The sequence below is a fragment of the Lucilia sericata genome, unplaced genomic scaffold (assembly GCF_015586225.1).
Source record: "Lucilia sericata isolate MDLA Ls3-8-SP2 unplaced genomic scaffold, ASM1558622v1 Contig000073F_arrow, whole genome shotgun sequence".
NCBI classification, from domain to species: domain Eukaryota; kingdom Metazoa; phylum Arthropoda; class Insecta; order Diptera; family Calliphoridae; genus Lucilia; species Lucilia sericata.
In genome coordinates, this window is record NW_023994107.1 from 537515 (window position 1) to 554414 (window position 16900).

At 30.8% G+C, this 16900-nt stretch overlaps 1 protein-coding gene across 1 annotated transcript; it reads left to right on the forward strand.

Annotated features, from left to right (window-relative positions):
- The first annotated feature begins 14394 nt into the window (after positions 1 to 14394).
- On the forward strand, positions 14395 to 15622 carry LOC119616457 (keratin, type II cytoskeletal 1-like). Its single transcript, XM_037972804.1, has one exon. It carries the CDS (start codon positions 14491 to 14493, stop codon positions 15532 to 15534), a length of 1044 nt encoding a protein of 347 aa, XP_037828732.1. The 5' UTR covers positions 14395 to 14490; the 3' UTR covers positions 15535 to 15622.
- The last annotated feature ends 1278 nt before the right edge of the window (positions 15623 to 16900 follow it).

Below are 16900 nucleotides of genomic sequence, written 5' to 3' on the forward strand. Positions count from 1 at the left end.
TTTTAACCATTTTCAATAGGATTTGGCCTTATGTGCCAAATTTCATCAAATTATCTTGCAAATTGCGACCTGTAGCGTATGCATAATGTTTTTAATTACACTTTATTTGAAACATATGTAGTTACCCAGTAGGATTTAGAGTTAACTTAAAACTAACTTATGGTTAACCACAAATGAGTCAGAGGTGACTCAAAAGCTAACCATTTTGCTTATAAAATACTATTCAGTTTTTCAATGTGATATCATAGGAACGAGTCAGTACTCACTCACTATACATCAGTTTCAGTTAACCAGAAGTTACCTCAAGATGAGTTAGCTTCTAGTGCATAAATAAAAGATCAGCTGTGAGTTACCTGTGCAATTTTCTTATATTTATACCCTACACCACTATAGTGGGGAGGGTATTATACGTTTGTGCTGATGTTTGTAACACAAAAAAATATTGGTCCTATACCCACCTTTAAGTATACCGATCGACTCAGAATCACATTTTGAGTCGATTAAGACATGTCCGTCCGTCCGTCCGGCTGGCTGGCTGTCCATGTAAACCTTGTGCGCAAGGTACAGGCCGCAATTTTCGAGATAATTTGATGAAATTTGGACCAAGCATGTTTTTTGGCACAATGACGAAGCCTATTAAAAATGGTTGAAATCGGTCCATTATTTCACCTAGCCCCCATACAACCGTACCTCCCGATTTGGGCTTTTTATGCCATAATTACGTCAAATATACTAATAACTCTCTAAAAATGAGCACAAATAAGTTTTATATAAGTATAAATGACACTGCAGATTTTCGTAATGATCGCCCCTTATTTGACCCTGGCCCCCATACAAACCCCCCTTCAAAAAATGTCTTAAACGTCTAAAATTGACTTGTAACCATTTGTATCGCAATGAAACTCAACATAATTAAGTATTATTTAAAAATATATCCTTTTCCCAAATTTAATGAGGATCGGCCCATGTTTGACCTATACTCCTATATAAAGCCTCATTTAGAAAATTTGGTTTTTATCAATAAATTGCTTAAATACTTTGGAATTAAGGTAAAATTCAACATAACAATTTCTTTGTGAAAAATAAAAATTTTTAAAATATACTCATGGTGTAGGGTGTTATATGGTCGGCCATGCCCGACTATACTTTCCTACTTGTTTTATACTATTTTTAACAAATTGTTAGTGATTATAAATGCGTTCAATATGCAGCAACATTTCCTTCCTATATACACCATTATCTATGTCTTATATTCCTGAAAATGTTAATTTAATAATAATAAACATAGATGACATAGATAGCCAACTCAAGCTTTACCACGAATAAAAGAGCTTTCTCTCTTCACACTTACATGTTCTGTGTGAATTCAACACAAAGCTACAACAACAAATATTCAATATTTTAATTTCAAAATTCGCACAAAAAAACAATTCGGACAAATTTTATAACACAAACACACATTTTTTATTTTTTATACCCTCCACCACCACCAGTGGTGATAGAGGGTATATATAAGTTTGTCATTCCGTTTGTAACACAAATAAATATTCATCTGAGACCCAACAAAGTATATATATTCTTGGTCCTTATGAAATTCTGAGTCGATTTAGATATGTCCGTCTGTCCGTCTGTCTGTCTGTCTGTCTGTATAAAACACGCTCACGGTAAAACGAAGCAATGGAACTTAATGAAATTCACCCAAAATATTTATTGTTATCCTAAGCAGTTTGGTATTGAAAATCAGCGAGATCGGTAGAATAGGTTCTGAGATATGAGTAAAAATTTGGGACAACCTCGAAAAAAATTGTGTTTTTTCACATATTTAATTGTACTTTTTACAAAAACTATTGCAGATAAATTGATGAATTTTGTCAGAAATACACTTGGTGCCAGGATCAACTATGTTAAAAATCGGTAAAATCGGTTCACAAATGTACATATTCCAGGAAATTAATTTATTGTTAATAACTTCCGTTATAATGCCGATATCTTTACAAAATTTCACGAGTAAAAGTTTTATGCCAATAGAATTCATATAAAGAATTAATTTTCTGAATAGGTCCATAATTGGTCATAGCTCATATAAGGTCCCCCTCCGAAAATCACTTAAACGCACATAACTCATTACCAAATAACGATACACATGTCTAATTTGGCAGAAATATTGCTTTTGTATACAGAAATGTTAATGTAAAATTTGTATACGATCGGTCCGTAATTGGCCATAGCTCCCATACAAGGTCCCCTTCCGAAAATCACTTAAACGCATATTTCTCATTACCAAATAAAGATATTCATACAAAATTTGGCTCAAATATTGCTTTTGTATACATAAATGATACTGTAAAATTTGTTTACGATCGGTCCATAATTGGTCGTAGTTCCCATACAATGTCCCCTTTCGAGAATCACTTAAACGCATATTACTAATTACTAAATAATGATATTCATAAAATATTTGGCACAAATATTGTTGAATTTTGTCAGACATATAGTTTTTGGTACGGTGATCCACTGTGTTAAAAATCGAAATCGGTCCACAATTTCTTGTACCACCCATAGGGACTCAAAAATGTATTATTTTTCGCAAAAAAATTAAATAAAAAGTGTCCATGACGAACAGGGTTTGAACTTAAGATTTCTCAGTTGCCAGTTCTACGTCATACCCACTACACTATTATCTAGCTTCGTAATTGTTTGCAATTAATGATGTTCACATAGAAATTGTCTTTCCTGTTTGTGTAAAAAATTGTTGCTAAACCACGATCAAATAAAATGTACACATTGAGAAAGTGTAACTGGGTAATTTTTTATGCTATTCAGCAACATCAGTGTTAATAAAAGTTATTCAGCAGCAATGTTTTGTATAAACAGGAAATAACACGGCATTTTTATATGAAAAATATTAGTTAACGAAAGACAAAATAATGATGTGGTGCAATGGATGAAATAGAGAATTAACAAACCGAGCATCGCCGGTTCGATTCCTGGTCGATTTAAATTTTTTTGTCATAAATAATAAACATTTTTAAAAAATCCAATTAAATGTGTAACTTTTTCTAAAAACATTTGATTTCTGATTAGATTTAGCCACGTATGACCGTCTGTCGATTCATAATTCTTTTCACGATCAAATTAATAATCTTTGGCCAAAATTTTGATTATATTCTTATGTAGCTTGGCATTGAATATTGAAAAATTCGGCTCAACAATAAAAATTTAAAAATAACATTTTTTGACAACATTGAAACAAAATCTTGTTTTTTTTAATTTTTTTTCATAGGATCAACAATATTGAAAATCTATCGTACCTCCCGTACAAAATTATATAGGTTTTAAAATTGATCATATTGCCATACATTTTTCCCAAACATTGAAATTATTTTAAATACATAACATACGTTAACATTTGTTACATTTAGTACGCTCTTTAACAGTCTGTTAAGTGATAGTTTTGTTATACCCACCATCAAAAAAGATGGGGGGTATATTGTTTTTGTCATTCCGTTTGTAACACATTGAAATATTCGTCTAAGACCCATAAAAGTATATATATTCTGGGTCCTTATTAGATTCTAAAACGATCTAGCCATGTCCGTCCGTCTGTCCGTCTGTCTGTCTGTTGAAAACACGATAGAGTCCAAATGGAAGTAGCTAGCGAGCTGAAAATTTGGTATTGAAAATGGGCAATATCGGTCCACGATTTCGCCTAGCCCCCATATAAGGCCTCCTCCAGGTAATGACTTTATCGCTCATAACTTGCTAAGAGAAACATCAATAGCGGTGAAATTCGGCAAAAACATGTTTTATGGAAACATAAATCTCTTCGTAGAATTTTATAAGGATCGGTCCATAATTGACCCTACCCTCCATATAAAGTCCCCTTCAGAAAATGACTTTATCGCCCATAACTGGCTAAGAGAAGCATAAATTGCGGTGAAATTCAGCACAAACATGTTCTATGGGAACATAAATCTCTTTGTAAAATTTTATAAGGATAGGCCTATAATTGACCCTACCCCCCATATAAAGTCCCTTCAGAAAACTACTTTATCGCTCATAACTGGCTAAGAGAAGCATAAATAGCGGTGAAATTCGGCACAAACATGTTTTATGGGAACATTAATCTCTTTGTAAAATTTTATAAGGATAGGTCCATAATTGACCCTACCCCCCATATAAAGTCCCCTTCAGAAAATTACTTTATCGCTCATAACTGGCTAAGAGAAGCATCAATAGCGGTGAAATTCGGCACAAACATGTTTTATAGGAACATTAATCTCTTTGTAAAATTTTATAAGGATAAGCCTATAATTGACCCTACCCCCCATATAAAGTCCCCTTCAGAAAATGACTTTATCGCTCACAACTGGCTAAGAGAAGCATCAATAGCGGTGCAATTCGGCAGAAACTTGTTTTATAAGAACCTAAATCACTTCATAAAATGTTATAAGGACCGTTTCATAATTGACCCTACCCCCCATATAAGACCCCCCCTTTAATGCTCTTATCTGACGTTAAGAAACATATATACATACATATATATAGCAATAAAATTCGACATAAAAAAGTTTTATAGGAACTAAAATCATTTTCTTAAATTTTATGAGGATGGGTCCCCTTGTAAGGTCCCCTTCAGAAAATGACTTCAAAGATCATTACTAGCTTAAAACTGCAAGTGCAGCGATGAAATGCTTAAGCCCTTAATAATGGCCCTCTTCCAAATATTTCCCTGATGTTTATGTTAATATAGACATATGATTCAACATAGATCGATAATATCAAAGTTTATTTATAAGGATGATTTGATGGTGGGTATATAAGATTCGGCATGGCCGAATATAACACTCTTACTTGTTTTTAATTGCATATGTAAGGCGTAATGTAAAATGTTAAGGTAAATTTGAATAAATCCATAAAATTTGATAAATTACGCAACCAGTTTAAGGTGGAGGGTATTTAAGATTCGGCAAAGCCGAATATAGCACTCTTACTTGTTTACAATTATTTTAATATAATTTCTTTAGCAAAATCTTTTTAATTTTCACAAACCAAAAAATTTTATTTTTTAATTATTTGACATTTCATTTTTTGTTTTTCTAATTTCAAATTGAAGGTGCAGAGTAGCATTTTTTAGTAGCAAACAAATTTATGAAAATCGAAAAAATTAAAGAAATTTCCATTTTAGCAAATATAAAATGCATGAAATATATTATCATGCTTTTATAAATGCAATATACAATTTAAAATGTAATAATATAAGAAAATTAATGCTATAAAAATCTCTTTGTAAAATTTTATAAGGATAAGCCTATAATTGACCCTACCCCCCATATAAAGTCCCCTTCAGAAAATGACTTTATCGCTCACAACTGGCTAAGAGAAGCATCAATAGCGGTGCAATTCGGCAGAAACTTGTTTTATAAGAACCTAAATCACTTCATAAAATGTTATAAGGACCGTTTCATAATTGACCCTACCCCCCATATAAGACCCCCCCTTTAATGCTCTTATCTGACGTTAAGAAACATATATACATACATATATATAGCAATAAAATTCGACATAAAAAAGTTTTATAGGAACTAAAATCATTTTCTTAAATTTTATGAGGATGGGTCCCCTTGTAAGGTCCCCTTCAGAAAATGACTTCAAAGATCATTACTAGCTTAAAACTGCAAGTGCAGCGATGAAATGCTTAAGCCCTTAATAATGGCCCTCTTCCAAATATTTCCCTGATGTTTATGTTAATATAGACATATGATTCAACATAGATCGATAATATCAAAGTTTATTTATAAGGATGATTTGATGGTGGGTATATAAGATTCGGCATGGCCGAATATAACACTCTTACTTGTTTTTAATTGCATATGTAAGGCGTAATGTAAAATGTTAAGGTAAATTTGAATAAATCCATAAAATTTGATAAATTACGCAACCAGTTTAAGGTGGAGGGTATTTAAGATTCGGCAAAGCCGAATATAGCACTCTTACTTGTTTACAATTATTTTAATATAATTTCTTTAGCAAAATCTTTTTAATTTTCACAAACCAAAAAATTTTATTTTTTAATTATTTGACATTTCATTTTTTGTTTTTCTAATTTCAAATTGAAGGTGCAGAGTAGCATTTTTTAGTAGCAAACAAATTTATGAAAATCGAAAAAATTAAAGAAATTTCCATTTTAGCAAATATAAAATGCATGAAATATATTATCATGCTTTTATAAATGCAATATACAATTTAAAATGTAATAATATAAGAAAATTAATGCTATAAAAACATTGTACTATTATTTCGACCGATTTTATGCAACTATGTGGGTATTTTATGTGTGGTAAAAATACACCAACTTTTTTAAAGAAAATCTTACTAATACATATTTAGAGTTAGGTTTTTTCCGGGAGAGTTGGCCTTCTACGGTAATATTCTATGATAATAAATTCATTTTTCATTGCTGAAACAAATTTTCATTTTCATAATTTCATTTTTTCAATACAAATTGTTTGACAAATTTGATACGAGTTTCTATTTTATTCTTTATTTAAAATTTTATGGAAATGTTTGTTCATTTCTGCGATCATTTTTGAGTTACTTTGAAGCTAGTCATAAGAAGTTATCAAAAAGTTAACTTGATTTTTAGTTAACTCACAAAATCCTACAGGGTAGATATATAGGTGTATGGTGTGATATACTATATTGTTTTCCAAAACTTGGATAAGAAGGGACAATGTGGATGAAAAAGATACATTAATTGGGAGTAACATTTCCGATTAAGCTTTTAAAGTGTCTGAAATATGTATTATGTAGCAAAGTTCCGTTTTAAAATAGGAGAAAACGCGAAAAAAAGGAAAAAAAAGAAAAGGCGAAAAAAAGGAAAAATGTTTACTTCTATGTTAGTCTGATTTTTTTCGTTCTAAAGTAAAAATATTTTAGACGATGAGTTTTTAGTTTCAGAGATATGTGTATTCGAAAGTCCACCCCTAGAGGGAAAAACAGGAAAAAGAAATTCAATATAAACGGGTAAAAACGGCTAATTATGTGTTCCTTTGCTACATTTTTTGTACTTTTATGAAATTTGAGAAATATTTACATATTTTTTTATTAATATTTTTCCGTAATCGGTCAAAAAATGTGTTTTTCAAAAATGTTTTTGCAAAACATCATTAAAGAGGGAAAGGTTCCTCTCTGACGTGATTTTCTTAATATATGTTCTACAACATCGATTTTTGAAATGATACAAAATATATTAAACAAAATACATAAATTTGAATAATTCAATGGAGAAAGAGGTATGGGTAGTATTTTTGGTACTGTGTTGGTACCTTTTATAAATATTCAATGAAATTTCTTTTATAGCTTTATAAGATCACAAAGAAATTGTAAGGAGTTTCTTCAAAAGGAGACCTTCAGCATTTTTTGAAACATGATTAAGTTAGGGAAAAATTATCACTTTATGCTTTAAGTAAAGAATTATTCTTTCTCCTAAGTTAAATATGTATATTATAGTTTTACCTAACTAGATAGTATTAGAATTATAATTTTGGAATCTTTTAGCTTTGTAAATTGGAAAAAAAAATTGTGAAGTAATCTCGTAGTGAGGAGTAAAATGAGTAATTTTTTTTCATTTCGTAAATGCAATGTTATGTTATTTAAATCAACGAAATTTTTATACTTCTGAATGTTGAAAAATTCCAGAAATTGATCTATGGACATAAAGCACATTTTTTAGTTTACTCTAACGGGAAAATACTTAAGTATAATGTTATGAAACCACTTAAAACCCCGGGCAACGCCGGGTACAAAAATCTAGTAATAAATATTTTGGGTGAATTTGGTTGATTTCCTTTGCTTAGTTTTAACGTGAGCGTGTTTTACACAGACAGGCAGACAGACGGACATAGCTAAATCGACTTAGAATTTCATAGGACCCAGAATATATATACTTTGTTGGGTCTTAGATGAATATTTCTTGGTGTTACACACGGAACGACAAATTTATATATACCCTCTATCACCACTGATGGTGGAGAAGAGCATAAAAAATTCATACAATTTAGGAATGTTACTAATTTAAAAATTTCTCCAATTTTATTTTGTTATACCCTACACCACTTTAGTGGGGAGGGTATATTGGATTTGTGCTGATGTTTGTAACGCACAATAATATTGGTCCTATACCCACCTTAAAGTATACCAATCGGCTTAGAATCATTTTCTGAGTCGATTTAGCTATGTCCGTCCGTCTGTCCGTCCATGTAAACTTTGTAATCAAACTACAGGTCGCAATTTTGAAGATAATCAAATGAAATTTGGAACATGATTTTCTATTGTTCCAGGGACGAAGCCTATTGAAAATGGTTAATATCGTTCCATTATTTCACCTAGCCCCCATACAACTGAACTCCCGTATAGGGCTTGTAAACATTGTAATCAAACTACAGGTCGCAATTTTGAAGATAATTCAACGAAATTTGGCAGATGATCTTTTATGGTACCGTAGACGAAGCCTACTGAAAATGGTTACCATCGGTCCATTATTTCACCTAGCCCCCATACAACTGAACCCCCGAATAGGGCTTGTAAACCTTTTAATCAAACTGCAGGTCGCAATTTTGAAGATAATTCAATGAAATTTGGCAGATGATCTTCCATGGTACCGGAGACGAAGCCTACTGAAAATGGTTAACATCGGTCCATTATTTCACCTAGACCCCATACAACTGAACCCGACAAATAGGGATTTTAAATTTATAATTATGTTTAATATACTCGCATCTCGACAAAAAGCTGCAAAACCAAGTTCTGTACTAGCCTTGATGACTCTCATGAATTTTATAATCATAGGGTCTCATTTGACCATAGCCCCTATACAAATCCCCCTTCAAAATTTGACTTAAATGTCCACAATTTTATTCAAAAATAAATGGCTTAAGTATAATTCAAGGCAAGGTGCAATTCAACTTAAGTGCTTTATTATGAAAACAAAATCACATTTCATTTTTGTAACAGGTGTAGGGTATTATATGGTCGGCCTCGCCCGACTATAATTTCTTACTTGTTTTTTACTTATATAATTTTTTTTTTTCTTTTTCCTCATTTTTATATTTTGTATGAAAAATTGTCAGTTTTGGTTGGGGGGATTACCCTGTATACACCCCCCCTCCCCCCTTCGATCCGCGCCTGAAGTGAATCAAATTTTAGCTCTTTAGTTTCAACCGTTTAGGTTGTGCGATGATGAATCAGCCAGTCAGTGAGTCAGTAACGTCAAAATTGTATATACTTATACATTATTATATGAGTGTTTAAGATATGATCCTATAAAAACATTGTAAAAAATCTTCACCAACTAGCGAAATGAACACTTATTTGCTCTCCTGAAAACGAATTTATTTTAAAACCCGTTATTTGTTGGACATTTCGAACAAACAATAACGAGGTTTTACTCAAGAAATAAGTAGTTACGATTTTTAATATATAATTCAATATTTTTTCATATAACATTTAACGTTTGAAACTTTCGTGATTATATGATATATAATCTAATATTACAGTTAATTTAACTACTGGTTAGCTAATAAATAGTCTAATCACTTCTGGTATTTAAATTTAATAAAAAAGAGTTATAGTATTTTTTAATTGTTTAATCGATGCTGACGTAGGATCTAAATTAAAACTATGAACTAACAACTTCATTTCAATTTGCAAATATTTTTTTTTTTCTTTTGCTTTATTTTATATTCATTTATTATTAATATTTTGTTTGATTTTATAATAAATAAATTTAAACATTAGATGAACTTCCGGTGATAAAATTTAAAGGTCAATCCACCCGCTTCTTTATTATTGATATTTTTGTATTTTTTTAAATCACATTAAAATCTATATGATAATTTTTAATAAAACAAAAACATATAATTTTGCAAATTTTTAAATGAAAAAAAAAAAACAAATATTAAGAGATGAAATATTTTGGCAAAACATGTTTATTTGCATAAATTAACACATCAATTGGTTAATACGAATGAGAAATGTTTCAAATTTATACTACGATATAATTGGTGGTCAATTTAAGTCGCACTCATATAAGAGATTTTAATCAGATTCATTTATTAATATTTTCATAAGAATTTTATAATTTTAGTGTGAAAAAGTATTATCATGAAAAACTACAATAAATCTAAAAACTAATGAAGTAACAAAATAATTTAAACTCCAGCAATCGACCAATTTTTATTTAAATTTACATGTCAAAATTTTGTCGAAATTTGCAAACATTTCTTTAACAATTTTATTGCAACTTATTAAAAAACATATTTTATGATTATGTCACTAAATGGCAATGTCATTAAATTAAATGAATGAAAAGAAACGAAACTAACAAATGCGTACACTGAGAAAATTCTTATGGACGATTTTGTTTATCCGAATATTTTCATAAACTAAACATAGAATTCATTAGTGTGTGAAGCGTTTAGTGTTTTTAGTGTCTTAAACGGAAAAAAAGTTTGTTAATAATTCGACAGATTTTAATGTATTTTTTAGCTGCTGAAACCTAATCTGATATCTTTATTTTTATCACCCACGATTTTCTTACAAAATGGCATCGAATTTTTTATTCATATATTACGGACATTTTATATAAATATAAAAATATATATACGTTTAAGGGTTAATTTAAATTTTTTTGATGGTATCATAAATACCGGTCTTCATTATATAATTTGCCTAAGTTTCATTTATATATATAAATCGGTTAAAAAAATAATATTTCACTATGGTTTCAAGAGAATTTGCCAATATTGCATAGTTTGAGTTCAATCTTCACAGATTATGGCTTAACATTATTCGATTTTACTAAAACTTTTTCTTTTAAAATGTATTAAATTTATAGAAAAATTTTGAACAAATTAACGTATTAAATTTGTTTGTAAATCAAATGCCACATATCTGAGTATAATTGTTATAAATTCAATTGATGTGCTGAAATTTATAGTTTTCTATAACTTTTTATGAATTTATTTTATTCTAATTACGAATATGTAGTAAGTCCATTTATATTATTACCATTTAACCAACTCTTATATTTGGTTATAAGTTTGTGGATTTCGGAAGGCGGATCTATAAATGATCTCTTAATGAATCGATACTATCAGAATTTACTTATTTATTCGATATATGGCAAATTGTACTACCATTTATGGATATTAATATGGACTTCTGGTTGATTTTCAGAACACGGCCTTTACCGAGGGATTTGGTCAATTGTGGACCGAGGTCTATAGAATTTAAATGCGTGATTAGTTTCGAAAACCAATAATTTTTGTAAAATTTTATCATACTTTCTTAATTTTTGATTTATTTACAGATTTATTAACTGTAAACTTATTTTATATATAAGGGGCATATTAGCCCATCCTAAAACATCATCATACATCAAATGTTGTTGCTATACTGATATTTTTATGTCAGCTATAGTCATAAAGTCATTGTCTTACAGGGTCCATACATGGCGGCTAGGGTCAAATATTGCCTGATATCTGTCATACTTCCCAACATAATTTGCTACATAAACAACATATTTATTAATGATACTAGTTGAAATCACTAACCGATTTTGCTCATTTTTAACATCAAACAATATTTGTCATCAATGAGCATTTTTGGAGAATTTTATCACTCCAACCCCTAACGTTCGGAACATATCCGGTTTTCAACAAACGGACTGACATACGGACATCGCTAAATTATGTTTAAATCTTATAAAAAAAATATTTATTACACTCTTAAATTTGAATAAGGCAGTAGATATATACAAATTATATAAAGATATATACAAAAAATATTTTTTTTTCGACAGAGAACTTAGACATACCCGCCTCAACATTGTTTATATCATAAACATTTGTCTCGGCAAAAAAGACCTAAGCGACAAAAAAGCGTGAATATAAAATCGAAACAAAATGCATCCTATATTTTAGATGTAATAATATTTATTAACGGAGTTTTGCAATAATGCTATGTCCTACTTCGAAGATATGTATAAAGAATGCTCTCCTGTAAAATTTATTTTTTGTCGGTTACGTCTTTTGTGCGAAAAGGGCTCAACACGATTTAAAAAAAAAAACTGTTAAATATTTCTTATGTAAGTGTTTTGTGATACTAAATGATCTGAGGAATTCGTAATAATTTTAGACCTATTTTTCTTATTGGAAATATAATTGCCTACATATTCCAATTATTTGGTGTTTAAATACAAAAAGATAAATTCAGGACCAAAATTTTCTTAAAAATTGTTATACCCTTTAGAGAGCCAGTTACCGAGGACTTATCGCGCTAAATTTATTCCAGAATGCATTTTTAATTTATTTTCTAATTAATTTTAATTATTTTTTTTTGTTAGATCGATATTGCTTCTTATTTTCAGCACCAACAACATTGATCCAGCACCTCACCCTTCATAGCTAAATCATCTTACAACAATATAAGGATCTAAAGTATACATACATATCGGTCATTTACTATAAGACTGGCATAATCTTAAATTGGGTTTTTTGGAACTGAGGGCTACAAAACATGCGTTATACTAAAGTATTTCATAGAGATTTATCAAATTTATCAAACATGTCTTTTATTATCAGTTGGAAATCGATTTTTTAAAACCTTAAATGTTTTACTAATATTAAATGTAAATAAAAATTAAATTTAATTAAAATGATAAACACATTAACCTCTACTATATGAACTAACATCTATCTAAGTATATTGAAAAAACAGTAATGTTTCTTTGTAATCGATAAACCCGAAAACTGCAACACCATATGTCAAAAAATCCGAAATATGCATACATACATGCATACATACATAGATACATACATACATACATACATACATACATACATACATACATAGATACATACATACATACATACATACATACTACATACATACATACATACATACATACATACATACATACATACATACATACATACATACATACATACATACATACATACATACATACATACATACATACATACATACATACATACATACATACATACTACATACATACATACATACATACATACATACATACATACATACATACATACATACATACATACATACATACATACATACATACATACATACATACATACATACATACATACATACATACATACATACATACATACATACATACATACATACATACATACATACATACATACATACATACATACATACATACATACATACATACATACATACATACATACATACATACATACATACATACATACATACATACATACTACATACATACATACATACATACATACATACATACATACATACATACATACATACATACATACATACATACATACATACATACATACATACATACATACATACATACATGCATACATACATACATACATACATACATACATACATACATACATACATACATCTATATATGGGTCGTGAGAAGTGCTCCTATAGAATTATTTATTTGTCCGATAGAAATTGTGAGATTTTCAATATATTTTTTATAGGTCAATTAAACCATAAATGATGAACCGATTATACAAAATTAGAAGCACAACTACATAGTATACATAGGTAAATAAAATAAAACCGGATTAATGAAACCAATATCTCAAAAATATATTGGGTGTAAAAAATTGCCTTTTATTAGAGGCTGGAGAAATATTATTAGTTTTCGACATACTTAACTGTGTGATTTTCGTTTACTTAAAATTAAACTGATCTAAATTAGATCACGATTTTAACCTAATTCTCTTAGTTCACATTGATTTAAACGAATTAGTTCCATGAATTGATACTTAACCTGTTTTACTTAGTTCGTATGACAACAGCGAAACAATTAATAATATAAAATCTGTGTTATGTCTAATAAGCAAATTGTCACAACAAACTAATTTTTGACAAAAATCAGATAGCCATATATATTGACATTTTATATCCTCAAACATTTAAAGTATTTTTAAATGATTCACTTAGCTAGATTTGTTAATTGGATTTTTTTTATTTTTATTGCAGAATATATTTCTCCGCATTATAATAATTCTATATAATGTTCAATATTATGCATACAATTTAGCAAAATTTATCAAAATTTTATTAGCACAAAAGTATCGGTATACATAATTCTTCCAGTGTACCATCTCCTCCCCACTGACATCGATACACTGTTAAATATTCATAAAGTGTTTTGTATCTTTAGGTTAAAGTATGTTGTTTAACAGTTTTTGTCATTTGAAATTACCATTAAAACTAAAACTAAATGACGCTCCATATTAACACAATAGAACTGTTACAATTTAAATAATTTTATCGGAAATTGATGATCATCTTTAAACTAAAAACTATTTCAAGTATAAATTCGCAACACTTTGGCGAAAATATATCACTCACAACAATCAACGGAATTGAAGAAGACAGACATTAAGAATGCGCGCTTTTATAGTACTTTGCTTGGTAGCAGTAGCCTGCGCCGATAAATTGGGCTACAATTATCAACCAGTTGGACACTCTGACTCTGGATTGTCATTCACTCCTGGTTCAGGTGTTGGTGGTAGCCTCAGTGGTGGTAGCCTCAGTGGTGGTAGCCTCAGTGGCGGTAGCTTAGGTGGCGGTATTGGTGGTGGAAGTCTTGGCGGTGGTAACTTGGGTGGTGGTATTGGTGGTGGAAGCCTTGGTGGAGGCATCGGTGGTGGTGACTTTGGTTCTTCATCAAATGTTGCTCCCTCATATGCTCCTCAAGGAGATTTCTCATCTGCTTCCCACGATGCTCCTTCATACGCTCCCCAAGCTGAATTCGAAAAAGAGTTCTTCACCTACACCGCTAACGATGAAGATTTCCATGATCCTGCTGCCTCCAACCAATTGGCTAACTCTGTGAAACAAGGACTCCGCGTCGTTTTCATCAAGGGACCCGAACACAGCGGGTTGGAAGATGCTGCCGTTGCTTTGGCCAAACATGCTGCCGAACAAAAGACCGACATCTATGTTCTCCAGAAACAAGCCGATCTCAGCAGCTTGGCTAACAAATTGAACACCGCTAACAAAAACACCAACAACAAACCCGAAGTTCACTTCGTCAAATACCGTACCCCTGAAGATGCTGTCAATGCTCAGAAAGCGATTCAAGGTCAATACGATACTTTGGGTGGTAGCTCTAAGTCTCATGATGGTGGTGTTGCTCCAGTCTTAAACTTTGCTTCTCAAGCTCCTGCTCCAGTTTCTAGCCACCACGGTGCTGCCTCTGCTCCTGCTGCTACCTACAGCTCCGGCGCTTCTGCTCCTGCTGCTAGCTACAGCTCTGGTGCCTCTGCTCCTTCCGCTAGCTACAGTACTAGTGCTTCTGCTCCCGAATCTAGTTTCAGTGCTGGTTCCTCTGCTCCCGCTTCATCATACATTCCTCCAGCTCCAGTTGCCGATGAACCAAGCAACACTTATTTGCCAGCTTCTATTCTTCGTCTTTTCCGTCTTTAAGATAACGAAATGACGTAATTATTAATTATTGTTATTGTTGTTAAATGTGTAAAATTACGAAATAAATTAAAACAATTTTAAATCGAAATATTAGCGATGTTTTAAATATTCCTGACAGTTTAGCCCGACTCACAAAAAATGGTGCTTGAGTTACCCCCCTCAAAATATTCGCTGTTATGTAATATGATGTTATCCAAAATATTTTGGGTTTAGTGTTGTCCGTTCGTGAGCTGGACAGTTTCCAAGAAAGTATCCTATGGATGACACGTTTTATCATGTTCAATTCAAAATTTTACCTAGCTTCAAAAAATCTTTGTTTAGTTGTCCCAAAATATTTTAAGTATATCGATGGCCGTTCGTGAACTGGACCGGTAACAAAAAAGTGACTTTTTAGTTATTTTTTGAAATTTTACAGTGTTTTCTTAAACAAAATATATAGTACATATGTGGTATCATTTGAAAGGTTCTTTGAAGCCGCATCTAGTGATGTGCAAAATTTCCAACATTGTGCATAAATGTTATTTATATTAATGGAAAACTTAAAATTATTTTTTGGAATATGGCAATAATGAGCCGACTTTATGTTATATACATCATTGGACGCGGCTTAAAACCCCCTTTCAAACGATACCCTATATTGAATATATTGTTTCAAAACAAAACTAAAATTAAAACAAGTTAGAGTGCTATATTCGCTATGCCGAATTTTAAATACCCTCCACCAGCTACTTTTTATTGAAACCCATCTAATATAATTTTTAGATAACTTGCCAAAATTTTTGTCGAACTAATTTTGATTAGGTCCAAAAAAACGTATATTAATACGCCAGTTCGAAAACATTTTAATAGAATGATGTAGCTATACACAGAATATGGGAGTTGTGACCAATTATGGATTGATCAAGAAACAATTTAGTATAATAATTTTTATGCAGAAAAAAGATCAAATCTAATTCTACTTCAATAGCTTTATTAATCAATGAAATATGTGAGTTTAGGTGACTTTAGGAAGTGGACTTTATATAGGAGCTATGAGCAATTAAGGGCCTATCCGGAAAAATTTCGCAGAGTGATTCATATGTGCACAAATCATATTTTATCAAGATATCTTTATTTGATAATTAAATATGTGCGTTTAAGGGATTTTTTGAAGTGGACCTATTACCAAATATGGACCGATCCAGAAAAAATTTGGTACAATGTTTTATATGCCTATCCGCAAAAAATTTCGTAGAGTGATTTATGTAAAGACAAAATATATTTGTGTCGAATTTTCTAAAATTAACTTTATTTGACAATGAAATATGTGTGTTTAAGTGACTCTCAGAAGTGGACCTTATATGGAAGCTATGACCAATAATGGACC

Excerpts from the sequence above, each read along its gene's own strand:
- LOC119616457 (XM_037972804.1), top strand. The coding sequence starts at position 14,491 with ATGCGCGCTTTTATAGTACTTTGCTTGGTAGCAGTAGCCTGCGCCGAT.